Source organism: Scylla paramamosain, chromosome 39 (assembly GCF_035594125.1).
Source record: "Scylla paramamosain isolate STU-SP2022 chromosome 39, ASM3559412v1, whole genome shotgun sequence".
NCBI lineage: Eukaryota > Metazoa > Arthropoda > Malacostraca > Decapoda > Portunidae > Scylla > Scylla paramamosain.
In genome coordinates this window covers 4,694,259-4,721,440 of record NC_087189.1, presented here as the reverse complement: position 1 = coordinate 4,721,440, position 27,182 = coordinate 4,694,259, and the positions used below count along the sequence as shown (strand labels likewise).

At 41.4% G+C, this 27,182-nt stretch overlaps 2 protein-coding genes across 2 annotated transcripts; one reads left to right on the top strand and one right to left on the bottom strand.

Annotated features, from left to right (window-relative positions):
• The first annotated feature begins 3,265 nt into the window (after nucleotides 1-3,265).
• Nucleotides 3,266-15,869, top strand: LOC135091982 (uncharacterized). The gene is made up of 5 exons (XM_063990084.1): nucleotides 3,266-3,509; nucleotides 12,797-12,941; nucleotides 14,471-14,610; nucleotides 15,211-15,430; nucleotides 15,730-15,869. The coding sequence occupies exons 1-5, from the start codon at nucleotides 3,266-3,268 to the stop codon at nucleotides 15,842-15,844; spliced, it is 864 nt and encodes a 287-aa protein (XP_063846154.1). The 3' UTR covers nucleotides 15,845-15,869.
• Nucleotides 15,870-16,406: 537 nt separating this feature from the next.
• LOC135092092 (serine-threonine kinase receptor-associated protein-like) lies at nucleotides 16,407-26,927 on the bottom strand. The gene is made up of 6 exons (XM_063990301.1): nucleotides 26,616-26,927; nucleotides 21,052-21,191; nucleotides 19,657-19,807; nucleotides 19,097-19,221; nucleotides 18,347-18,459; nucleotides 16,407-17,612 (listed from the first exon to the last, which is right to left on the bottom strand). The coding sequence occupies exons 1-6, from the start codon at nucleotides 26,731-26,733 to the stop codon at nucleotides 17,279-17,281; spliced, it is 981 nt and encodes a 326-aa protein (XP_063846371.1). The 5' UTR covers nucleotides 26,734-26,927; the 3' UTR covers nucleotides 16,407-17,278.
• Nucleotides 26,928-27,182: the final 255 nt, after the last annotated feature.

Here is a 27,182-nt window from a genome sequence, read left to right as displayed (position 1 = left end):
AAACAACAAAGCACCTTATTAATAACAACAACACAACATCCACTAGCATCTCAAAAAAAAAAAAAAATAGTTATTCTGAAAATTAGCAGCATGCGGCTTAGCTATTTTTGGATTACTTCACCCAAACACTACTGAAAAAGAATAAAGTAACCATTAAAACAACAAACCTCCCAATTACTTGCCACCACTGCAGCAGTCTACCATCTAAGGAGGAATAGTAAGGTTACTCTGGAAATTTGCAGCAAGTGGCTTAGCAAAAATTAGCAATTCTTGGATTATTTTTATCCAAACACTACTTGAACAGAATAAACTAATAATTAAAACAGACAAATCACCCCATTAATAATTATAACCACTACTAGAACCAAAAATAATGTTAGTCTGGAAATTTGCACCATGAGGTTTAGCATAATATAGCAATTTTTGGACTGCTTCACCCACACAATACTTTAATAGGGATCAACTAACCAACAAAACACTAAAACACTTATTAATAACCACAACACATAAGTAATCTAACATATGAAAAAAAAAAATGTTGGTCTACAAATAATGAAATGCGGCTAAACGAAAATTAGCTGTTCTTGGATCAATTCACCCACACAGTACTTAAACAGGGATCAACTAACACTGAAACAACAAACCATTATTTCAAAACCCACAATCTACCATCTAAGGGAAGGGAAAAATAATGTTGTCTTGAAATTCACGAAAAGCGGCTTAGCAAAAAATCAGCCAGATTCTTTTATTCCACGTACGTTAATTTGCACCAATACACATCTTAACACCACCTCACCTTCTCAATTCACACCAAAAACCTTAAAAACTAGTCCCAAGTGGGCGGCAGAACATCAAAATTTCGCCCAACTTTCTAAAAATCTGCAGACAGTTAAGCAGCACCAGACATATCCAGTTATATTTTCCCTTTATTTCCCTTATTCCCCTATCTCTGAAGCTGGCAGGTGAGGGGGGAAAGGGGGGCGTGGTTCCCTACCTGTGTGCTACCTGTGGGTGTACATGGAGGCTTAAATGAAGAGTAATTACCGGGAAAGTGAGGTCGTCAGCTGGTTTTGTTTGGGTGAGGGAAGGAGAATGGAATGGAGGAACAGCACAGGGGGGACTTCATTATTACAAGGGTTTTGTTAGAGAAAACGCTGCTCTATTTCTAAATCCAATATCCCAGGGTTATGTTATCTATTACACTCTTCTCTAGGGTTTTATTAGTCTGATACACGGTTATTTCTCGGTTAATGGGGAAGTAACTGTGTATTTTACTTTTAAATCCAATATCTGAGGGTTTAATTAATTATTTCACTCTTCTCTAGGGTTTTATTTGATAGATGCTTATTTCTTGATAAGGAGACAGTAATTGTGTACTCTTCTTCTAAATTCAATATCGTAGGGTTTCATTAGTTATTACACTCTTCTCTACGGCTTTATTTACCCGATACACACTTATTTCATTAGTTATTATTTCATTAGTGCCATTGAAACCTCTCCTATATTTGTTAAATCCACTGTTCTTGAGTTAGTTATAGCACATTTCATTGAGTTTTGTTAGTCTGATGGTGAGGCATTCAGTAAAGTGCCCCATTACCTCTGATAAAATCCAATATTTTTGAGGTTTTTCAATTATTACACACTTCGTTTGGGTTTTGTTAAGATTGGTATATTCTTATTTTCCTTTTAGTCAATCAGTAAAGCGCCACACCTGTTAAATCCAATATCCTCCTTGTTTATAAGTTATTTCAGTTCATTATAGTTTGATTTATCTTTTCTACTTCTTCTTCTTCTTCTTCTTCTTCTTCTTCTTCCTTTTGTTGGTCAGTAATTGAGTGTTTAATAATTCCTCAGATTACAGAGCTAAGATTTTATTCATTTATTTATTTTTATTTATTATTTTTTTTATTTGAGTCATCTTTCCTCCAAGATTTTTTTCTACTTACCTCAATAAAAAAAATGGATTTCAGATTATATAGTAAACGCACTACTACACTCCAGGAAAACAGTTATAATATTACATCCGAATAACTTTTTTTTTTATCTCATAATAACCTGTGTGTTGTTACTGGCTAGGCATGTTGTGGAAGTATATTTCATGAAAGGACTGTCACGTGTTGTCCGGGCGGCTTCTTACAGCTTTTCTTATTTCCTTGCGGTCTTGTCTTGGCTTGCAACGTTACCCTCTCAACAGTCATGGGTTATGTTGCTCTCTATTTATTGTACTGAGCCGTACACTATTATTTGCCACATCTTTCCTCCGTCATTAACCACTCTGACATTTGTTCTTGTTCTGCAGCCACCCGCAAACAATATACGGACAAGAAATTGCAAACTATATTATTTTTTTAAGTCCTTTCTTGTACGTGTTTATAAAGATTTCATCCATTCTTCTGTGAGTTGTTGCTTGTCGCAGTGAGAGGGTTAATGTCGCTCTTCTCTCCCTAAGAACAAGAACTTTTCTTTTTTTTTTTCTTGTTACCGTAAAGAAACGGGATGTCAAGTTTGCCTGGGGATAATGCCCACTTCCAAACTCTCTCTCTCTCTCTCTCTCTCTCTCTCTCTCTCTCTCTCTCTCTCTCTCTCTCTCTCTCTCTCTCTCTCTCTCTCTCTCTCTCTCTCTCTCTCTCCGACAGATTTAGGGTATTGTGGTTATATAATCAAGCCCAGCGAAATAACTAAATAAATCCATTCCTGCTCTGTAGGTGCATATCATTATGGTAGCTGTAAACATTTTTCCTTCCCCCCTGCCTCGTGCATACCACACAGCCTACCACAGGAGTGAGGAGCCACGGATATACATCACATCACTCAGCACCTGGTGGAGGCCTAACCAGATCAGTAACCAAAGCATAGTGCCAGGAACCAACCCACACACACCTCCACACATTCTGTCCCATCCCGCTATTTTAAAAACTTTACTCTCACCACAACTATTTTCAAAGGCCACAGAGTTGATTAACTGGGTCCTCAAGCCTATTTCTCCTTTTAATAATGTAGAAATATTGTTAATCTGTCACTAGAACTGTAAAAAAATCCTTAAAAACCAGTATAGCTTCAATTAGAGGCTTTTTCACAGTAGAAGGTGGGGCTGGGAGTGTTTCTCGTGGTTCCTACTTCACAGCCCTTGGCTCCAGCCCCACTTGCTCGCCCCGCCCCGTCCCGCTACTGGTCAGCCCCGCGCCACACACAAGGGGGCGGGACTGGGCATCGGGTAAGCTAGATCTGAGTCTTTTCCTCAGTATTCCAACAGCATCCAGCCGGTATGACCACCCCGCCTCCCTGCTCCTGCCACGGCGCGCGAACTTGCAGACCAACCCAAGAATGTGTGAGGGGCGGGTTTGCAGCTTCAGGGACACGAGCCTACGCCCTCTACAGCTGTGTTTTTAGGGCATGGCAAGTCAGGCGCAAGGCGAGGTGTAAATATACGAGCCAGTGTCCCTTTCTGTGTCTCCTCTTGCTGTTGCTGCTGCTACGGACACCATTGCTTGTTGCTGCTGCCACTGAGGGTATGTAAGTGAGATGTGTGTGTGTGTGTGTGTGTGTGTGTGTGTGTGTGTTAATTCTTGTCTCCATTTTTCTATGTTATCGTCATTATTGTTTTTTTTTTATTCGTTTTCTTTCCGTATTATTCAACTTTTTTTTTCTTTTCTTCTGCTCTTTTTTTTCGTCCTTTTTCTTCTAGAACTACATGTTCATTCTTCTTCTTCTCATTATTATCATTATTATTATTATTATTATTATTATTATTATTATTATTATTATTATTATTATTATTATTTTCTTCCTTCTCTTTTTTTTTCTTTCTACAACTACAACTTCTCCTCCTCCTCCTCCTCCTCCTCCTCCTCCTTCTTCTTCTGTTACTTATTTCTTTCTTTTTTTTTTCTTCCTCTACAACTACAACTTCATCATCATTTTGTTCTTCTTCTTCTTCTTCTTCTTCTTCTTCTTCTTCTTCTCCTTCTCCTTCTCCTTCTCCTTCTCCTCCTCCTCCTCCTCCTCCTCCTCCTCCTACTTATTTTTTCCTTCTACAATTACAACTTGTTATTATTCTCATTCTTCTTCTTCTTCTTCTTCTGCTACTTTTTTTCTTCTACAACTACAATTTATCATTCTTTTTCATCTTGTTCTTGTTCTTCTTCTTCCTCTTCTTCTTGTTCTTGTTTATTACTCCTTTTATCTTGTCTCCAGCGTTCCCACAAAAAGAAAAGGAAAAAACACAGTCTCTCTCTCTCTCTCTCTCTCTCTCTCTCTCTCTCTCTCTCTCTCTCTCTCTCTCTCTCTCTCTCTCTCTACGGAAAATTGAGGCATTACATTTTTTTCCGCACTGAAGCTTCGAAAAAAGGAAAAAAAAAATACACGCAGCCACCGCCGCCGCCGTTCGCATGTCTTGTTCTTCTAACTTAGGTCTGTATTCTGAAGCGCTTTGCTCTTCCACCACGACTGTTTTCAAAGGCCACAGAGACGGTCAGCTGGATTCCCAAGACTTTCTCGTGTTCATAATGTAGAAATCTTGTCAATCTGTCACTAGAACCATAATAAATACCCTTAAAAAATCCGTGTCACTTCAATTAGAGCATATATGAAAGTAGTCGAGGTGAGGGCAAAAGTGTTTCAGAATATGAGCTTTATTCTTGAAAGCCCGACCTGTAATGAATTGAAGAAAACGGGTAGCGGTGTATTGCCTGCCGTGTGTAGATGTCCTTGGAAAATGACAGAAAGATATGTGATTAGAGTTATTGTTGTTATTGTTGTTGTTTTTATTATTAATTTGGAGCTTAGTAAGGTGGTCCACGAGACTATCCCTTTTCCATCTGCACTATCACTGTTACCAACATGACGATAACCACCATCCCCACAATCTATACCATTACTATCAGCACTATTACTATTACCACTATTACCATTACTATCAGAACTATTACTATTACCACTATTACCAGTCTTTTTTTTTAATGTAAGAGGAGCAATAGCAACAAAGTGCGAAAAAAGAACCAGAGTGCCAGTTCCTAAAGAGAAGTCAAATTATCGTACCCATGTCATCTGTGCCTCATTATCATCATGCTCTCACCACCACCACCATTTACCTTACTCATGCCATCTACGCCTCACCACGACCATTAGTTACCATACTCATGCCATCTACACCTCACTACCATCACCATGATTACAACGTAGCCATGCATCCCTCAAGGCTCCCGCACCGGTCGCCTACGGGAGGTGTCGGCAGGAGGAGGCCGTCGGGAACCTGTTTGCATACCCCGCGAGGATGTATCGGGGCCCTCACCCCAGCCTGGCCCGGCGGCGAGGGAGAGGGGGAGGAGAACGGTAACTGTCAGAGCGTGGCCGTGGCGGTGTTGTGAACTTGTGAGGCCGATGCCATGAGGGAGACACTGGCCAGTATTAAGAAACGCTTCGCTCTCCCACTTCGACTATTTCCAAAGGGCACAGAGATGATTAGCCGGATTCTCAAGAGTGTTTCTTCTGTTAATAATGTACAAGTATTATTAATCTGTCTCTAGAACCATTGAAACACCATTGAAAACCTGTATAGCTTCAACTAGAACCCTTTGGAAGTAATGGAGGTGCGGCGCAGAAGTGTTTCAGAATAAGGTTCAGAGAGAGTTTTATACTGTTCATAAATGAAAGCTTATACCAAACACGTATCGATTAAACGGGATCTCTCTCTCTCTCTCTCTCTCTCTCTCTCTCTCTCTCTGGAAGACAAGATGCACGAGGTCATCAAGAAATAGTTCTCCTTATACTGAACAGCAGCAGCCTCGGGAAGGTGATAACCCGAACCAAATAATATTCATGGATTCAACGTTAGATTTGATAATGGAAGATGCGGAGACAGGATTCTGCAGACCACTCCTTGTGTTGAAACGAATGGGCAGCTGTGTCTCTGTGAACACACACACACGGACGTACACATAGAGAAGTAGAAAGTAATGATGATAATGATAAAACAACAACAACAACAGCAACAATAACTATAACAATAATAATAATTACCACAACAACAAAAACAATAATTACAACAACAACAACAACAACAACTACTACTACTACTACCACCACTGCTACTACTACAACGACAACGACACCACCACCACCACCAACAACAACAACAATAACAATTACAACAACAACAATAACGATAATAATAATGATAATTACCACAACAACAAAAACAATAATTACGACAACAACAAGTACTACTACTACTACTACTACAACGACAACGACATCACCACCACCACCAACAACATCAACAATAGCAATTACAACAACAACTCCTACTACTACTACTATTACTACCACCACCATCCCCACCACCACTACCGCCACCACCACCACCACCACCACCAGCGGCGTAAGGGGTGAAGAGAGGAGTGAAGTGAGGGAGCGTACGCAGGTTTGAGACTTCCCCGTGGCCTGAGCGGGTGTAGGCGCCATGCATCACCTGTCTACCACCACAAATAGCACGTGCATAATGTCCAGGATGACTCACTCCTGCGGCTGCGTGAGAAAGGAGGAAGAGAAGGAGGAGAAGGAGGAGAAGGAGGAGGAGGAAAGGGTGGTGGTGGTGGAGCTTTTTTAACGGAAATATTGTTGTTGTTGTTTTTCGTAGTAGTAGTAGTAGTAGTAGTAGTAGTAGTAGTAGTTGTTGTTGTTGTTGATGTTAATGTTATCAATATAATCATTATTTTATACTGGGAGTGTATCAAGAAGGAAGAGAGAGAGAGAGAGAGAGAGATAGAGAGAGAGAGAGAGAGAGAGAGAGAGAGAGAGAGAGAGAGAATTAGTTATTACAAGGTTATATGGCTGCGTGGGAAAGGAGGAGGAAAAGCAAAGAGAGGCAGGAGAAAACGGAGGACGTAGAGAAGGAAGAGAAGGAGAAGAAGGAGAGAAAAAGGAGACAGAGAGACAGGGAGAGACAGAGAGAGACTGCAAATTTAGTTATTACGTCACATAGCGCCACCAGTACCCAGGACAGAACGCTACTTCTCCCGCCAAGAAACTGCATAGGTCCTGAATCGAACCCATGTGACTTCGATTGAAAGGCGAGCAATGTACGTACCATAGAGAGATAGAGAGAGAGAGAGAGAGAGAGAGAGAGAGAGAGAGAGAGATGTGGACGAAACTGAAGTGAGAGAGAATAAAGAAGTGAAGGAAAGAGAGAAAGAAGAAAAAAATAACTGAAGGTGCGACAGGATAAAGACGAAGAGGACAGGTAGGTAGGCAAGCAGGTGAGGTGGTGAGGGGGTAAGGGGGTGAGGGGGGGATGGGGTCATTAACAGGTAGGAGGAACTGGAGTGAGGTAAGATATAATTGAAGGCAACAATAAGGCAGGTGGTCTGACTGGCTGGCTGAGAGCAGGTGAGGGAGTGAGAGAGCGAAAGGGTGTGCATGGGACAGGTGCAGACAGAGGAGTAGGAGGAGGAGGAGGAGGAGAATATTTGTGAAGAGAGAATGCAAGAAAACAAGGAGGAGGACAAGGATGACTGTGATAAAGGAGGAGGAGGAGAATAAATGTGAGGAGAAAATTTAGGAAGACGAGAAGAGGAAGGACAAGGACGATTGTGATGAAAGAGGAGGAGGAGGAGGAGGAGGAGGAGATAGATAGTGACAAGAGAATGTAGGAAGACGATGAAGGACGAAGGGAGAGAAGGAATATGAGAGGGGAGAATGAAAGAGAATGCGAAAGAAAAAAGACTGCAAGAAAAGAAGTGATGAAGAAAGAATGAGACACACAAGAAAGAAGACAAGAAGAACAAGAGGAAACAAGAGAAAGAGGAGAGTACAAAACAAAGAAAACAAAAATTAAATAAAGAGAAGAAACGAGAGACACTAAAGAACAGAAACAGAACAAGAGGAAAACTGAAAGGAGAATAGAAGTTGTGGAGAGAGAGAAGAGATAAAGAAAGGGAGTCTGAAGCAGGTTAAGATAGAACAAGAAAGAGGCAGGCTGGAGGCAGGTTAGGGCGCGAGCTGAAGCAGGATGGGCAGGACAGGAAACGAGATGAGGCAGGCTGGGAGATGAGAGAGGCTGGGGAAGGAGGAAGTAGGCTGTGGGGACACGAGGCAGGTGTGAATAGGTGAGGTAGGTTAATAGGCAATCAGGTTTGAAAGGTATGAATTGAAGACAGGTATGAAAGAGGTAAATTATTTTTGTATTGAAGTTACGGAGTTGTTCACTGTATATTTCGTAAATGTATAACTTTCTCGGATTAAAAGTTATTGTTAGTTTTAAAGCATATTTTCATTCTCTTCTGTCTTTTTTTATATATATAAGAAGTTACGTATTTTCTTATTTCTCATTTTTTTTCTTTTTTTCTTTTGCTCAGGTATGTAGACAAATATATAACGGGGTAGGTGAGGTACGTAACTAAGTGAAAGTAAGGGAAGTATGGAGAGGGTGAAGCAGGTGTGTGAAGAGAGAGGGATAGGTGCGTAGAAGCTGAGACATATGAAAGGTGCTAGGGAAAGTATAGAGGCTGAACCAGGTGTGTGGAGGGAGTGAGGCAGGTGTGGAATGAGGTAAGGAAAATAAAGAACGTAGATAGAGGTTTAAGGCAGGTGTGGAGAGGTGAGGCAAGTGTGGAGTGGCCTAGGGAAAGTAAGAGAAGTAGATAGAGGTTTAGAGCAAGTGTGGGGTGGCCTAGGGAAAGTAGAAGATTGAGGTTTAGAGCAGGTGTGGAGGGGTGAGGCAGGTGTGGAGGTGCTAGGAGGGGATCAAGACATAGCGTGAGGCAGCGTGACTCACCACGAAACATTACCATATGATGGACGCTCCCTGACAGGCGAAAACTCTCCCTCCTACACACACACACACGCACACAAACACCTACACGCACACATCTAGGACCGTACTCTGAAACACCTCTGCGCCGCACCTCCACTACTTTCAAAAGGGTGCTTTTAAGGTTCTAGTGACAGATTAACAAGATTTCTACATTGTTAAGAGGAAAAACAGTCTTGGGAACCCGGGTAATCATCTCTGTGGCCTTGGAAAATAGTCGTGGTGACAGAGCATAGTGTTTCCGAATACAGGCCTATACACACACACACACACACACACACACACACACAACTCGCCTTCCTGCACTCATGCAATGCCTACGCACAGCACACACACACACACACACACACACACACTGACCCACTCTATAATCAACTAGGTATATGTATGCTGCACAAAAAGACATACACATAGAATAACTGAAGTTGTGGTGAACAGTGATAGAAAATAACGAAGAAAAACAGGAAAATATGTAGAAAGGAGGAAAAAGTTTGAGAACCGCCTGAAAAAAAATAATGAGTTAGTTTCCCGTTGAAGACAAAAAAGAGACCAATTATTTTCCTCTCCCTCAAAAAGAAAAGCAGAAAAAAAAAAAAGCGTGCAACACTAACCCAAGCACAACACACCACGACTGTTTTTGAAGGCCACAGAGATGACTAGCCGGATTCCCAAGACTGTTTTTCCTGCTAGTAATGTAGAAACCTTGTTAATGTGTCATAGGACCATGAAAACACCCTTAAATACCCGTGTCACTTCAGCTAGCCCTTTGAAAGTAGTGGAGGTGCGGCTTGGAAGTGTTTCAGAGTATAGTCATGTTGCAGCCATACAAAAGGATAAACACACACACACATACACACACACACACACAGAGAAAACCAACTCCCAATCATGTCACACCATTGTACAGCCGCACCTGACGACACCACAAGCCCCGCGTCACGCCCAGATAAGAAGGGGGGGGAGGAAATCAACTTGCTGAGGCGGGGCGACATTCTTCTCACAACTGGGGGTGACTTGCTGGAGTGTCCGATAATAGTTTGTGTTCTAAAGCGTTCCGGCATCTTTACCTGCAATATTAGCCTCTTGTGGATATAATAATGGTTTTCAATGGTGCTTTCATGATTATAGTGATGGTTTAACAAGGATTCTGTAGAGTTATTGCTGGAAAACGCCCATGAGTTAAACGAGTCTTATTATCATTTTGTGGCTTTTGAAATTGCTGCTCCTTACTTCCCCTACCTGCAATAATAGGCTCTTGTGGAAACAGTAAGGGTTTTCAGTGGTGTTTTCATGATCTTAGTGATAGTTTAACGAGGACTCTGCATAATTATTGCTGGAAAAACAAACAAATATTCTGCGTAGTTACTGCAAGAAAAAAAGATAAGACCGTGAAAATACAACTTATCATCTTCCTAATTCCTAACCCAGTTGCTCTCATCCTGGGGGTCATGGCAAGGATCCAGGGGGGCCATGGCGGGCTGTTACAAATTATACATTTCTAAATAATAACTTTTTCCTAACCAAATTCAAGTTTGCGTGTGTCCGCTAGTCTTTTGTAGTCTAGTGGTGTAAGTTAAGCATATCACAGGAATCTATCAAATGCAAAACAATAATGACTGTCAACTTTGTAATAAAGTAAAGGTGTTCTCATCAATATTTTTTTTTTACTTTTTATTTTATTTATTTTATTTTTTTTTTTTTTTTTTTTTTGGGGGGGGGGATTTGGGAGAAAAATGAAGGGGAGCCACACGAATGTTGAGAATCCATGAAAGGGGGAATGGAGAAAAAAGATTGAGAACCACTGTCCTAGCCTTTATGGAAATAATAAGGGTTTTTCATGTTTTTTTTTTTTTTTTTATGATTCTAGTGATAGTTTAACGAGAATTATGTAGAGTTATTGCGGGAAAATACTCATGAAAACCTGAGCCTGGTGACTGCACCCATGCACGCACACACGCACGCACGCACTTTTCTTGAAACTTGTAAGAATAATACTAATAAATTGATATTACTACAAGAGCCCAAAGAAGATAATAAAATGCATGTCATAAAATTCACTAATACAATTATATAGTAATCTACATGCTCGTACGTCTCTCTCTCTCTCTCTCTCTCTCTCTCTCTCTCTCTCTCTCTCTCTCTCTCTCTCTCTCTGTGTGTGTGTGTGTGTGTGTGTGTGTGTGTGTTGGAATGCAGTTTATCGCCAAGATTTTCACTGGTTATAGAGCGTGACGGCGGCAGCAAGTCGCTTATGCACGGCAGAACTGTGTATTTAAAAAAAATAAATAAAATAAATAAATAAAAAAAACTGTCAGCACCTCCAGTACTTTCATAAGGTTCTAATTGAAGTTACAAAGATTTTTAAGTGCTTTTTATGGTTGTAGTGACTCATTAACGAGATTTCTACATTATCAACGGAAGAAACAGTCTTGAGAACCATACTAATATTATCTCGGTGGCCTTTGAAAACAGTCGTGGCGAGAGAGCAGAGCGTTCCTGAATACGGTCCATAAAACCATCACTAGAAGCATGAACACAACCCCACCTAAAAATTTCAAGAACGACCAATTAAAGAAAACGGTGGATAAGAATAAGAACTGTTTGAGAATTCGGTGACTCGATCCTGTCTCGCTGATTGTCTCGACTCGCTGGTGTAGTCATGAACCTTGTGTCCCCTGTCGAGGGTTCAGCGTCCCGCCACTCCTGCACTCGTTTATATGCATATTCATCACCTCTCACAGTTGGTTCCAGATTAGTACTATCCTCTCCCCTACTGTTTGAGGGCCTGTCTGGATTGCATGCGTGTGATGTGTCGTGTTTGTTGTCAGTTAAGCTTCTCCAGTTCATTATGGAATAGAATAGACGGTTAGCTATTTCGTGCTGTCCACCATAATAGTATTTTGGATATTTCACCTCGCATCGGAACTCTTTCAAATGCACATATCACTTGCCTACAGAAATAAATGAATAAATAAATAAATATTCCTCTCTCAAAAAAGTGGTAGATGAAGGGAATATACTCAGTGATCAGAAGCAGTCGACAAGGAGTTTTAAAAGAGGATTTTACATGGGTGGGAACGATAAGTGGAATTAGGCAGGCATGACTTATACTGTGACCGCCACGTGTAGGCCTAAAGGCTTCTTGCGATTTTCTTTCTTTCCTGGTGTTCTTATGATTGCTCCTTGTAGTTTCTCTTTTTTCTTTTTTTTTTCTTTTTTTTTTTTTTTTTGCGTTCTTGTGATGGCTCCTTGCAGTTTCCTTCCTTTTCTTACGTTCTTGTGTTCTTATGATGGCTTCTTGCACTTTCCCCTATTTTCTTATGTTCTTATGTACAAAAGCAAAGAGCAAACAGAACTGCGTCGCTTTCTCTTTCCCTTCTCCTCCTCCTCCTCTTCCTCTCGTTATCCAGATCCTCCTGTTTGTCCCACTGTTAACATCGAGACGCGAGAGGAGCGGTGTTACAGTGTGGTAAAGAACGATTACGTAGCTCTTTTTTTTTACTTGCCCCCTTTCCTTCCTCCTCTCTCGCAAATCTTCAGATCAAGCAGTCTAAGGTCGAAATTGCACTGTGCCTATCACCAGAGTTTAGAAGGCTGCTGAGTACCTCCTCGCCTCACTCCCCCACTGGTCTGTATTCTGAAACGCTTTGCTCTCTCACTACTACTGTTTTCAAAGGCCATAGAGATGATTAGCCAGATTCTCAAAAGTGCTTCTCCTGTTCATAAAGTAGAAATCTTGTCAATCTGTCACCGTAAAACCCTTAAAAACCCGTGTAGCTTCTAGCCCACAGAGATGATTAGCCGGGTTATCAAAAGTGTTTCTCCTGTTCATAATATAGAAATCTTGTTAATCTGTCACTAGGCCCCCCAAAAAAAAACACCCTTAAAAACCTCTGTCACTTCAACTTGAGGCTATTGAGAGTAGTGTTTCACAATACCCATGAGTCATAAAACTTGGTCTTTGATCAGCACGAACCCTCTCCGCAGTGCCGGTGATCCAGTGTGAGTGCTCCACCGCTGACTGTGCCGCGGCGGGAGTCACCACCTGCACCACCGCCTCGCTCTGCTACTTCCAGCACTTCGATCACCACGACGGCTCGCACCCCATCACCCGCGGCTGCATCACCTCGGGGTAACCTACACCTTACTTCACCCTTCGGCCCGTATTCCGAAACGCTTTGCTCTCTCGCCATGACTAGTTTCAAAGGCCACAGAGATGACTGCTTCTCCTTTCAATAATATAGAAATTTTGTCAGTGAGTCACTTGAACCGTAGAAACATCTTTATATGCCAGTGTAGCTTCACCACGACTACTTCCCAAGACCACAGAGGTGATTGGCCGGGTTATCAAAACTGCTTCTTTTAATCTTATTTATCTGTCACTGGAATCTCAAAAAAAACATCCTTAAAAAACCAGTGTAGCTTCACCATAACAGTTTTCCAAGATTACAGAGATGATTAGCCGGTCTCAACACTTTCTCCTTTTAGTAATGTATAAATCTTGTAAATCTGTCATTAGAACCGTAAAAACATCCTTAAAAACCCGTGTAGCTTAATTAGTGCACCTGCTTCTCCATACATAACACATTACCTTCAGCTTGAAATGATCACCTGTCTCTGTACAATATTCTGATGAGAGTTGTTCCCTTACTTTGTCACATCATCTGTCGCCGCCTCGAGCCTCCTGTCGTCAGGCAAACACCCATTTTTGGCTCCATTCCTAAACCAGTTTTTGTTTATTGTTGCTGCCTCCATCCGAGCCACTCCTGCCTTCTTTCTTTTTATCTTTGTTTTTTTTATTATTATCTTTCTATATTGTTGAACTTGCTCTCATTTTACTCTCTTCATTTACTTTTTTTTGGGGGGGTCAATCAAATATACACACACACAAAAAAAAAGAAAAAAGCTTATGCACAGAATCCTTTTCTTTTTAATTTCTTTAACCATTTCCCGTCAGCATCATTAAACTTTTTTTTCGAGTTTACTTTTTCTGTAAAGTCAAACGCGAAACCGATGCTACCGTACATAGAGTGACTTACAAGCAAAATTCCAAAGCAGTTTTATCACTGTCTCTTGGAGCGTGAACTCCACACACTGCTAGGACGACTGATAAGTAAAAATTTCATAGCTGTTTTTATTTTTTTTTTAAGTTTTCTTTCTCCATGAATACAAAAAAAAAAAAAGCGATGCTACATAGAGCGACTGACAATCAAAATTCAACAGTTTTTTTTTTATTCTTTTCGTTTTCTTTCCCTGGATACAAACACAAAAGCGATACTACATAGAAACACCGATAAGCAAATGTAGTCCATAACTGTTTTTATTCTTTTCAAATTTCCTTTCCCTCTGCATAGTCAAACACAAAAGCGATGCTACACACAATCGTATTCTGAAGCCCTTCTGGCCTAACCTCGACCACATTTAAGACTCTAGTTCAAGTGACACGGTTTTTTCAAGGATGTTTTTAGGGTTATAATGACAGATTAACAAGATTTCTACAGTATCAATAGGAAAAACACTCTTGAGAACCCGGCTAATCATGTGGCCTTGGAAAACAGTCGTGGTGAGAGACCAAAGCATTTCTGAATACTGACAATAGAACGACTGATAAGCAAAATACCACAGTAGTTTTCTTTTAACCTTCGCTTTGCCTTTCCCCAGGAGCGTGAACTCCCTGCAGTGCCTCAACCTCCATCAGGCGGCGCGGCGGAGCTTTTGGCCCTACGTAGTGTGTTGCGGCACCGACTACTGCAACAGGGACCTTATGCCGCCTTTGCCCACCACCTACTTCCCAGTGCAAGGTACATCTCTGCTTCTCTCCCTTAGACTGCAAAGAGTTGGTGTGGATTGGTAAGTGAGATGAAGGAATGCAAGAAACAGGAACAAGACTAGAAGGAAAGAAGAGGAAGAGGAGATAAGAGACAAGAAACAGGGACAAGAATAGAAGGAAAGGGAGATGAGACAAGAAGCAAGAACAAAATTAGTAGGAAAGGAAAGGAAGAGGAGATGAGAGACAAGAAACTGGAAGAAGAAGAGTAAATGGAAAAGAGAGAGAGAGAGAGAGAGAGAGAGAGAGAGAGAGAGAGAGAGAGAGAGAGAGAGAGAGAGAGAGAGAGAGAGAGAGAGAGAGAGAGAAATTATAAAATAGAAGAGAGGAAGGAGTAAAGGAGGAGGAGGAGGAAGAGGAGAGGAAGGAAGAGGAAGAGAAGGAAGTGGGGGTGGAGAAATAAGAGAAGGAAGAGAAGAAGGAAGAGAAGGAAGAGGAGGAGGAGAAGAAAGAGGAGGAGGAAGAGGAAGGAAAGATGAAAGAGTGGAAGGAGAAGGAAAAGGAAGAAGAGATGAAGGAAGAAGAAGAGGAGAAGGAAAAGGACAGTTTCACTAATCCTCACCACTATCCCCAGATGATGATGGTGATGATGGTGATGATGAAGACGACGGCTCACTCCTTCACCATTACTTACGAGTGGCATCTCATCACTCAGCCACCACCACCACCAACACCACCAAGGGCCACCACAAGCTGCCACGCCTCAACACTGTCTGTCTGGTGGTGATTGGTGCTGCCGTTGCCTTCATGGTCACTATCAGCATTGCCAGCCTGTGCATTCTGATCCGATGCAGGTAATGTGACACCAAGCTACTGACCCACTGTTTCTCCTTTGGCTGTTTCCCTGGAGTGACTGGTTGGCACCATGCATGAGTCTCCTCTAATTGTTTCTGTCCCTTGCATCCTCCTCTGTGCCTCCCATCCTTTGCAGTTCTGCCACATTTCCATCCATCTCTGTCTTCCCTGCGATCTTCCCTCAACTGGTTTTCTCCAGGATCTTCTAGTCAGTTCCTGGTCTTTTACTATGTGACAACTGTTTGCTCTATTCCTACTACTACCTGATAACCTGCAGTGTGTACCTCATCTTCCACAGGTCCACTTACACCAGGGCGCCACAAGAGCCACTGGATGTTGGGATGGAGAAGTTGAAGACAATGGAACCCAGTGCTCCACCTCTGGTCTTTGCCTACCACCCTGCATCACCTTAGCCACTCAGCCTTCACTACACTCATCACCAAGACTGACACACAGCCACTTCAACCTCCCTGTGCTCATCTCCAACCCTTTGTGATGACTCACTGAGCATCAACCAGCATGTGGCAAACAGCAACTCAAATTTTACTATTACTCTTCTCCCTCATTTACATCACTGAGGGCTGGAAGTGAGTGCATGCATAACAATGGTCATTTCATCCTCAAATCCCAAATCTCACGGCAGCATCATACAAGACATTCAAAGCGACACAGAGCATCCGTCCTCATGGCTAGGTTAAGGTTCTCCAGTGCCTGGTGGTTAGCTCCCCCGCCACACTCTGCTTGCCTCCTTGCATATCCTTCTCTAAGCAAGTCACGTCACGTCACATTGTCACGCGTGCATCGTTGTAATTTGGCTTAGGATCAGCATCCTGAGCTGCTTTGCAAGTTGTGTTAGGTAGCATCAATAAAGTAATGAATGAAGGAACAAAAGACACCCCAGTCACTGAATGCTGACATGCAGTGACACACAAGTATCTGATTCCATTCCTCATGTGGGATGAAGGAGTAAATGTGTGGATTTTTTGTTTATTCTTGTAAAAATTCTTTGAAAATACAACCAGCTGACTAGCGCAATGAAGTAGCAAGATACTGGGCACTAGTGGGTGAAAGTAAATAAAGTTTCACCATAGAGATGGGAATGTTTTGCTTTCTTTGAGATTCCACTATGCTGGAGTCCAATTTCACTACCCAGGTTTAAATACATATACAGTATATTTATTTCCATAAATATACAAAACTAAAACCATAACCCTAAACCAAAGGGAAAAAAATAAATTATAGGGACTAATGATTTACAAGGAGATACCAAGGACTGGCAGGATGACTTGCAGCTGCATGAGTCTTTCTCCTAAATAACAATAATATTAACAATTCAACATGGAAGAGACTGAGAGAGACGCTGCCCAAACAGGTCAATAAGGCACAGGTAATAGTGTCACCTGCTGGGCTGCTTAACTATTGCCACAGCAGGCACCTTACGCTCAACACAAAATTCAAGCCAAAACTCAAAAAAATCTTGGCACACCGGGTCTGACCTCTGCCTTGGAAGATTGCAACCTGACCTGCCCTACCCTGCCCAATCCTTCCCAGTGATAAGAGCATCACATACAAAACCGAATGGAAGGAAAAAGAAAGAGACAAAGTGAAGAAACGCCTCCTTCACCAGGATGTGCAAGCTCAGTGAAGCACCTCGGGTCTGATGGGTGACCGACGGTCGTCATTTTGAGGGAAAAAAGGAAAATAAAATAGGGCATGTATGGTCCATTCTACAATAAATTAGGAAGAGGTACTTTCTTTCGAGAGACGGACCGGAGGAGGAAATGCCGCTAAGTGACAATAAAATCTGAGGAAGGAAGGAGCTGTCAGGACGCCCCAAGCCGGCTCCCTCAAGCTGTGGTCTCCGGTTTGGTAGGCACGTTATTCTCCGTGGTGGCAGCGTCTATACACTTCCAGAGGCCATACGTCTTGCCCACCGTGGTCTGCCAGAGCCTCAGCGTACCGTCCTCACTCCCAGAGGCGTACAACTCTCCGTCGGGGCTGAATCGCACACAGTGGACAGGCCCAAAGTGACCCTTAAAGGACTCAATCTCCACATTTGTGTTGTAGTCAAATTTGTACATCTTGAAGTCCTCCCCACCACAGATGAAGACAGAGCGGTCAGGATGGAGGGAGGCGGAGTACACGGCTGTTGGCACTGTCACCTCCCTTTGCATCTCCAACCTGCAACACCAATGAGGGCCTCAGCATGTCTCCACACAGCATCCTCACCCTGGCACTACTCTGGCACCACTGACCTGAGCAAATCACAACCACATATCCCCCACAGCCTAGCATTAAGATACCTTCATTTCACCTCACAAAAGATGATTATATAAGCTGGCACTAATATCTACATAACAGGCTGAGATCTTGCTTAAAGTGGAATAGGCAAGACAAAATGTCCTGTATCAAAGAATAAGAATATAAAGGTCTCTTTTCCTGGCATCAAAATATCATACAAAATATTAGACTCACCAACATCCTTGCTTGCTGACACACCATTACAATAATCATCACTATGGATGCAATTCTACCTTTAGTTCTCTAGTCACTAATGCAATTCTGAGCTGTCCAGCACACAAGTTCATCACAACAACACAACACAACAAAACCCTATGGCAGTACACTTGAAACTTTTCTGGGCACCAATACCCCTACAGGCAGAGTGAGACCCAAACCACAGATTGCCAAGCCTGGAACCATGACATACATGTGAGAAAACTAGGCAATCACTCATGATACCCCTGCAGGTGGAGTGTGGCCCCAAATCAAACCTCACTAAGCCTGGAACTATGGCATACAAAAGTAAACTAAAGTCACTTGTGATAACCCAGCAGGTGGAGTGTGTGACCCAAATTACATCTCACCAAGCATGCAAACATGATACAAAATGAACAAACCAAGCAATGACTTACGTTTCAGGGCCGAGGAAGGCCACCTTGGAGCCGTAGGTCACGGTGAGGGTCTTGCCATCACTGCTCAGCTCCATACCAGTGGGGTTGTGGGCCACCTCTAGTTTCTGCACCTCCTGAAACATATCACAGATTCATCTTCAGACTGCTTAATGACCAGAGCTTGCAAAGATAAAAATAACATTCAGAAATTCATACAAAACAAACAAACTGAACAAATTATCCTTAATGACGCTCCTCAGACATGCACACTTACAAACCTGGGTGACATGAATATCAAAACAGAAACACTACATACAGGCATTCATCCATGGCTCATCCAAAATAAATAATAATAAAGTAAATAAATAAATAAATAAATAAATAATTAAATAAAAATTAAATTAAATTAAATTAAATTAAATTTTAAAAATAAAAATCTTCATAATAATAAACCAAACACACACCTCCTCAGAGTGATGTCCCTCAGACATGCACACTTAGAAATGTGGTTGTCATGAATATCAACACAAGCAAACACCATACAGGCATTCATCCATGGTTCATATATGCTGTCATATAAAAAATAAATAAATAAATAAATAAAAATAAATCAAATAAAAAAAATAATAAATTTCTTAACTTTTCCTTATCAAATCCTCTCTGTAGAAACACACACTTTCCACACACTTCCACACCCACACTCAGCACTAATAGTGCCTTCCCAATGTCTCCTCATTCAGTAAGCATTCAAACAACCAGTCAAGTAAGCACCTGTCCAGAAGCCTTGTCCCACACCCTGATGGTCTTGTCCTCGGCACAGCTCAACATCTGCTTCCCCTCATTCATGAAGAGCACATGCTTGAGGCTCCCAGTGTGGCCGGAGAACACCTGTGGGTCTGAGGAGGGAGAAAATATGCCTGCTGTTCACTACTAACAAGAATACATCCCTTGTATAGTAGCACTCACCTTCTTGGCAAGCTAATAAACTGTGAGTACATGCAATTATAATGTGCAGAACATGAGTATTTTAACAATCTGTATGTTGTTAATATTTATGAGTGTTTAGTGTGTAAATGTAGATGTTCAAGGGTTCGGACAAATACAAATTATTTTAACATTCTATGTTTAGCCAAAATTCTTCAGTATTTAGCGTGCGAGTGCAGGGGTTGAAGAGCTCTGGTTTGGTCAAATACAGCAATGTAGGGATTCAAGGACTCTGGTTTAATCAAATACAGCAATGCAGGAGTTCAAGGGCTCTGGTTTAGTCAAATACAGTGATGCAGGGGTTCAAGGGCTCTGGTTTAGTCAGGTACAGTCTCTGTCAGCCTCACCAGCTTCAGGCTTGGCGATGTCAAAGATCTTGAGCAGCTTTTCATTAGAGCCGGTGAGCAGTTCGGTGGAGGAGGGTGAGAAGTCCACTGCCTTGACAATGTGGCTGTGGGAGAAGCTGTGCAGCTCCTCACCTGACACAGCATCCCACACCTGTAATTAAAGGAAAGGTATGTGTAGTGTGTGTATGTGTGTGTGTTATGTGATGCAACAGCCACCACAACACACTCACCTTGACCCAGTAACTGTCACTCACAGTTCTGTTAGTAATGTTTGGGCCTCTTAGCTTATCTAATGCTGATTAAATCTTTTTCCTGCCTCTCACCACTTCCTCTTGTACACCCAAACTGTCTAACAAGGCAACACCATGGCAGGATACTCACACATTCCCTACAATCCTGGATAATCTTTCTGGCCTTTCTTTAGGGACTGACACCTCAGTGGGCCATTTTTTCCATTCTTTTTGGTGCCCTTAGCCACTGCCCCTCTTACCTTTTGTCTGCTAATTGGTACACCTTTCCATAATAACTGATCCTTCTGAGACATCTTTGTTTATTCTACAGCCACCTCCAATCTTTAAACTGGGTAGAAATTGCCAAATCTATGTTTTTAATCCCCCTTCTTTGTTGTAGATTGCTTCTGGTGCTGTTTATTGTTTTGTGTCGCAGTGAAAGAGTTAAATATATAAAAAACAGTACCACACACCTAAGCAAGCATTCCTGACTGCAATATTGAGTTAGAACCTTTCACTGCACATACTACAACACAGCTGTTCCCTGCCACTCCCTGCCCCTGGCTGTGAAGTCTCTATCAGGCTGAACATGAACAGAAGCACTACTCACCTTAGCAACCCAACATTTACTGACTGCCATATTTAGAACCATTAAACATTCACACCATATAAACAATAACAATAACAAACAGTATCCCTTTCTCTGGTAAACTTTGAGTACCCTGCATGCTTCTGTATTTACTCCTTCCTGTGACTTGAAGTCTTTCAAGAGGGAGGTTTCAAGGCATCCTCCAATTGTGGATGATGCTTTTGACCTTTCTTTAGGAACTGGCACCTCAGTGGGCCTTTTCTTTGTTGCCTTTGGACAGTGCCTCTCTTACATAAAAATAAATTAATTAATTAAATAAATAAATAAACAGAAGAAAATAAAATAAGACAATAACAAAAAAACAATAACAACAAACAATAGCACAGAAAAACACACAAAAACAAAATCAATAACAAAAAACAAGAAAAATAACAAAAAAAATACAATAAAACAAAAAATAATGCAAAAATAATAATGCAAAGAATAAAAAAAAAAAAAAAAAAACACAATAAAACAATAAAACAATAAAAAATGTAGCATAACAATAACACAGCCACTCCCTGCCCCTGGCCTCACCTTGGCCGTGAAGTCCGCCGCTGCTGTGGCCGCACGGGAGGTGTCAGCGTTGAGGGCTACTCCCCAGACAGCCCCCTTGTGGCCCTCGAAGGTACCGATCCAGTCACCTGTGTTGCCCTGACGCATCATTGGCTTCCCATCTGTGTGAGGGAGTGCCATGTAAGTGAAGGGGTGGAGAAAAGTACAATAGTTTACATTTTCAGGTACAAAAGCTAATGAAAAACACAATAGTTTAAATTTTGAGGTACAAAAGGTGTAGAAAAGTACAATAGTTTAAATATTCAGATGCAAAAGGTGACAAAAAGTACAACAGTTTAAAATTTAAAGTATGAAAGGTGACAAAAGGACAACAGTTCAAATATTCACGTACAAAAGGGGCTGAAATGTACAAGTTTAAATATTTTCAGGTACAAAAGGCATATCTTGTACAAAACTTACTGCAGAATCCACCCATCTCTCTCTCTCTCTCTCTCTCTCACACCGTGCAGTGTAGTGGTTAGCATGCTCAGCTCACAATCAAGAAGGCCTGGGTTTGAATCATGGGGCACGGTGAGGCAAATGGGCAAGCCTCTTAATGTGTAGCCCCTGTTCACCTAGCAGTAAGTAGGTATAGGATGTAACCTGAGGAGTTGTGACCTCACTGTCCTGGTGTGTGGTGTGTCAATGGTCTCAGTCCTACCCAAAAATCAGTCACTATGAGCCCTGAGCTCTTTCCATAGAGGAATGGCTGGCTGGGTGACCAGCAGACAACCATAGGTGAATTACACACACACACACACACACACACAGATGAACTTCCCCATGCATCTTCATCAACTTTATCACCCCTTCTTTATACAGGGTTTCTGTGTTTGCTGAGTTGCCTCCACTGGTCTCTATTGCCTGCCATGTTGATGTTCAGAGTACTTAAGAACATAAGAACACAAGAAAATAAGGGAAACTTCTCTCTCTGTTTCTTCTTTTCCTTACAATTTGTTCCCAACACTTATACTTAGAATTGTTTCTTCCAACAAATACAATAAAGCCTTTAGTATATTATTATTTCCCACAACTGCTACCATGCAATCTTTATGAAACATGACTATGCATACTCCGAGAAAATGATGGCAGGCACTACTGGGATGGACGGCACTGTGGCTCTGTCCTCCCACCAACACAAAGGGCACAGGGCCACACAGGTCACAGTCACAGAATCCCCTGTTCTTTCTATTCTTGCTGCTCTTCTCTTCATAACTCTTCATCTTGATTTTGCACCTTCTACTTAAAGTCTCTCTCTCTCTCTCTCTCTCTCTCTCTCTCTCTCTCTCTCTCTCTCTCTCTCTCTCTCTCTCTCTCTCTCTCTCTATTTAAACAACTTTGCAGCAGGCTCAAAGCTACATATTTTTAACAGTTATTTAGAAAGTCTACATATAATACACAAAAAGAAAGAAAACATATCCTTCTATATATAAAAAATTAGACATTCTCTCTCTCTCTCTCTCTCTCTCTCTCTCTCTCTCTCTCTCTCTCTCTCTCTCTCTCTCTCTCTCTCTCTCTCTCTCTCTCTCTCTAAGGTTTTCCTCCCCTTTTCATATTTTCTTTTATCTATTCTTATGTTTCTATAATTTTTCTTTCCTTTACCTCAATCATTTCTCTCTCTCTCAATCATCTACACCTTCCCTCCCCTCCCCCCCTCTCTCTCTCTCTCTCTCTCTCTCTCTCTCTCTCTCTCTCTCTCTCTCTCTCTCTCTCTCATCTGTTAACTAATTCACAAGGTCACAACAGTACCTGCCTCCTTTTTTTTCCATCTTGCCTTTTTTTTCATACCTTTTCCTCTTTTTTTTTTTTTTCTCCCTCTGCAGCTGTGAAGGTTAAGAGACACTTTCACTTGTCCTCCAGGTAAACTAAAGGGAGGTTGACTAGTGCACCACAGCTCATGTTTTCACCTGCATCACCTCACTTTCACTCCCACACCTGCCCTTCCCAAACTGACCTGAGTTGAGCTAGTAAGCAGTTCTCAGTTTCAACTCTCAATTTGTTTTTCATTTCCATTTCTCATTTTTATTTGTCTTATTATTCATTCTCATTTTCATTTCTTGTGCTTATTTTTTCATTTTTAGTTTCACTTTTTCATATTTTCATTTCTCAATTTCAAGTTTCATTTTTTCATTCTCATCCTCATTTCTCATTTTTATTCTCACTTTCATTCCTCAATTTATTCTCATTTCTCATTCCATTTTCATTTTTCATTCTCATATGCAATTCTCAATAGTGTCATGCTTCTATTCTCTTACTTCCTCCTTCTTCTCCTTCCCCCTTCTTCATTCCTGCCTCATTTTCATCCTTATTCTTAAATTATTCATCTCTTCTTGCTGTTACTAGGATTATCTTCACTTCTTCCTTCTTCACTTTTGTCTTATATTCTTCCTCCTTCTTATGTGTTTCATCTCTCATTTCCCTGCATTCACTTTCACTTTTCAGTATCACTCAGTCCTAGTACATGTAACTCATTTTCCCTTGACCCATTTTTCAAGCTCACTTTCCTCCCTTGCACTTTCCTACAATGTACATGGCTCATTTTCACCCAGCAGTAACCCAGTTTTATTGTACATGTTCAGCTATCACCGAAGTCATTTTCTGTTGGGTTTCTTCAGCATACCTCACTGTATAGTTTGTATTTATCCTCATTAAACTCATATTCACCTAAACCAATCAATTAATTTGCCTAATTTTGTACCTCTGTTAATAATTTTTTCTTCTTTCTATTTTTGCTAACTTAACTGCTTCTTTTCTCTCTCTCTTTCCTTCCTTCTTTTCCTTACAATCTGTTCCAGGCACTTGTAATTAGGATTTTCTTTCCCCACAAATACAATAAAGCCTCTAGCATATCATTATTATAAAAACCACATCTAACTATCTATTTACCAGACAGGCAATCCCACACCAAGCACCACACACTCATGCACACATCGCTCACACTCTGCCCTGTCCTCAGAAACACTCTACTCTCTCAACACAACTACTTTAAAAGGCCACAGAGATGATTACCTGCATTCTCAACAGTGTTTCATTTGTTATCAGTACATATTTTTTGTTAATCTGTCACTAAAACCATGAACATGCCCTTAAAAAACACTAACTTTAATTAGAGCCTTTTGAAAGTAGTCAGTAGTGCCAGAAATGTTTCAGAATATGGAAAGATAAATAAAAGATAAATAAAATAAATACATATAGAACTTACTGAGAATAAAACAAATATTAGTCAATCCATAACTGCAGCAAGAATAAATACATACAAGTCAAGGTGCATAAATAAATAATACAAAGGTGAGATAGAATTGGCATTTACCTTCTCTCTAATTTGCATCATTTTCACCTGATATCACTGACCAAAGTACATTGTGTTTATATGTAAGTGAAGTTAATAGTGTGTGTGTCCAAGTAATGAATAATAATAATAATAAAGTTCCTTAATTTAACTTTACATGCATTCTTATCTCTCTCTCTCTCTCTCTCTCTCTCTCTCTCTCTCTCTCTCTCTCTCTCTCTTCCAGTAATGAAAAATACTTTATCTACTTCAGTTTAACAATCATGAGAAAATAGAAATTACAATTCCAAGTAATAACAACAACAACAACAACAAGTAATAATAAAAATGAGAATGAGAATGAAAAGAAAATGAAGAAGAAAAAAGCAAAAAGAATTACAACAATGTAAAAAAAAATCACAAGACATATTCCACACATTTATGAACTAGGCGCATACACACACACACACACACACACACACGAGCAGTGGCACTTCCCAGCGCATTTTTCTCCCATGAGGTAACCCACAGCCTTGACAGTGACAGTGACCTTCCTGACAGTGACAATTAATGCAGTGACAACCCAGGCATGACCATCGTGTGTGCTGCAACATTCCTGTGTCTCTGCTCCTCCTCTTAGTTTGGTACACATGGTGACTCTAAGCAAACTTTCTCTTAGCATGGTGTACCTCTTAACCCTAACCTAACCTAAACTTAACTTGATCTAACCTAACTTCCTCTTAGCACGGTGTACCTGTCAACTCTAACCTGACCATAATCTAATGTAACTTAACATAACCCTAACCTAACTTTTCACTTAGGTACATCATTAACCTAAACCTAACCTAACCCTTTGTATGTTATAGACCTTTCATTCCATTGGCCTATGTTCAAGAGAGGAGCCATCAGTGTGTTAATCCATGAGTGGTACAATGAAACTGTCACTACCGGATGTGTGCTATTAGTATTCCTGCGAGGTGATTCCAACTACACTGACCTCAATCACCAATTATGTCAATGCAAACAGCTGAGACTCTCAACATCTGGGAACACAAAACAACTAATAAGAAAACCATGATTAACCCTTTCACTAATATTTGCTACACCTTTCCATAATTATCAATCCATCTGAGGCATCTTTATTTATTTTACAGCCACCTCTAATCTTTGAACTGGCTAAAAATTGTGGTCTATTCTTTTCATACCTTTCCTTCCTGTAAGTGCTTATAGAGATTTAATGTGTTGCTTTTGTGCTGTTTATTGTTTTGTATTGCAGTGAAAGGGTTAAGCGATGAACAAAAACACCACTAACATATGGGAAAATAAGAAAACACCAAATAAAATTAACAAAATTAACCTCTCTCTCTCTCTCTCAATCAAACATTCCCTTCTGGGCATGGCAGTAACCTTGACCCACTCACCACCACCACCACCACTACAACAACACCATGCCTTACCTACCTCCTACAAAAATTAATAAATACATTCTTAGCCAGTGCATAATATTAGGAAATCAATAAGATACTGCCATAAATTCACCATCATACCATCATCACCATCACCCCTCTGCATTACCTATCACCACCATCATTTATTACATCACAACCAGCACAACCACCATCACCACTACCCTCACAATAAGAAGGATGATTGTTAATGAGGCAAGTATAGGACAGCACACTGATAAGGAGGTACAGTTCCAATCTAACCAGAGGGAAAAAAAAAAATACTCGTTTCTTGCTCGTATTTTTCATATCTTCCCCAGACCAGTTTCCTACGGTGTTCCTAGCCACTGCGAGCCACTGTTGACAGCTGCCACCTCGCCACCTCAGGCTGACAGCTTCACAACACAAACATACACTGACACACACTTGTTCCCTGTGCCTAGACAGAAAGAAAGAGAGAGGGAGAGAGAGTGAGAGACCTTAGCCTGACAGATAACGTTCCCTCACGCTTCTACGTCCCTACAATCCCGCTACGCTGAAAATAAAAGCTTCTAGACACTGAACGCCTCCCGTGTGTTGTGTAGGAGAGGGAAAGTTAAAAATAAGGCCGGAACAAAGGAGATAAACAAGAGATAATTTCTGAAACTGACAATAATAAGTAAATACAACAAGGTAGATACATAAATAGCGTTTCTTTCTTTTAGCTTAGTCATTCCTGCATTGCTCTACACACTGAGAGAAAGTTACACACACATACACACACACACACAGTTGACACACACGTACACACAAACACACACAAGGCCGGCACCACACGCCTACACCCTCCACACCTTTACTGGCGGAGATGAGGAAGTAGCCGTCAGGACACAGCTGCGAGAAGGCCAGATGGACCACAGGGCGCGTGTGGCCACTGCAGGTGAGGGGTGTCTGGCGGAGAGTAGCGGCCATAGTCCCTCCCGTCCGCTGTCTTGTGACCTACTGGTAGTGGCAGGTACTGGCAGGGGCCTCAGGGTGAAGTGTGCTTAGTAAGACCGGGACTCTTTGCAACGGGTTAGCTATATGTGTGTTCTGGTGAAAAGATGAAAAGATAAATAGACAGATAGATAAGTTTAAAGTTTACTGTTGTATATAAGAAAAGGAATTCTAGTCAGGACGGCCCCAAACCACGACGGCCCTCCGCGACGGCCCCCCAGGACGGCCCCAAATTCTAGTCAGGACGGCCCTCAACCACAACGGCCCTTGTGTTTATCATACTACTGGCAACACTTTCAATTAGGTGTGAAGCAGATTCAGTGTGTTGGGAAACACTGTGGGTGGTATTCCTAGTCCTTTACCATACTTATCTTCTACCTCCTCCCTCCAACCCTCCCTATCCCCTCCCTCCCTTCCGTCAACTG

Excerpts from the sequence above, each read along its gene's own strand:
- LOC135091982 (XM_063990084.1), top strand. The coding sequence starts at position 3,266 with ATGACCACCCCGCCTCCCTGCTCCTGCCACGGCGCGCGAACTTGCAGA. Across the intron at positions 12,942-14,470 it reads CGCGGCTGCATCACCTCGGG|GAGCGTGAACTCCCTGCAGT; the intron begins GTAACCTACACC and ends GCCTTTCCCCAG. Across the intron at positions 14,611-15,210 it reads CACCTACTTCCCAGTGCAAG|ATGATGATGGTGATGATGGT; the intron begins GTACATCTCTGC and ends CACTATCCCCAG.
- LOC135092092 (XM_063990301.1), bottom strand. The coding sequence starts at position 26,733 with ATGGCCGCTACTCTCCGCCAGACACCCCTCACCTGCAGTGGCCACACG. Across the intron at positions 19,808-21,051 it reads CGGCGGACTTCACGGCCAAG|GTGTGGGATGCTGTGTCAGG; the intron begins GTGAGGCCAGGG and ends CTTTAATTACAG. Across the intron at positions 18,460-19,096 it reads GGGACAAGGCTTCTGGACAG|GAGGTGCAGAAACTAGAGGT; the intron begins GTGCTTACTTGA and ends GATATGTTTCAG.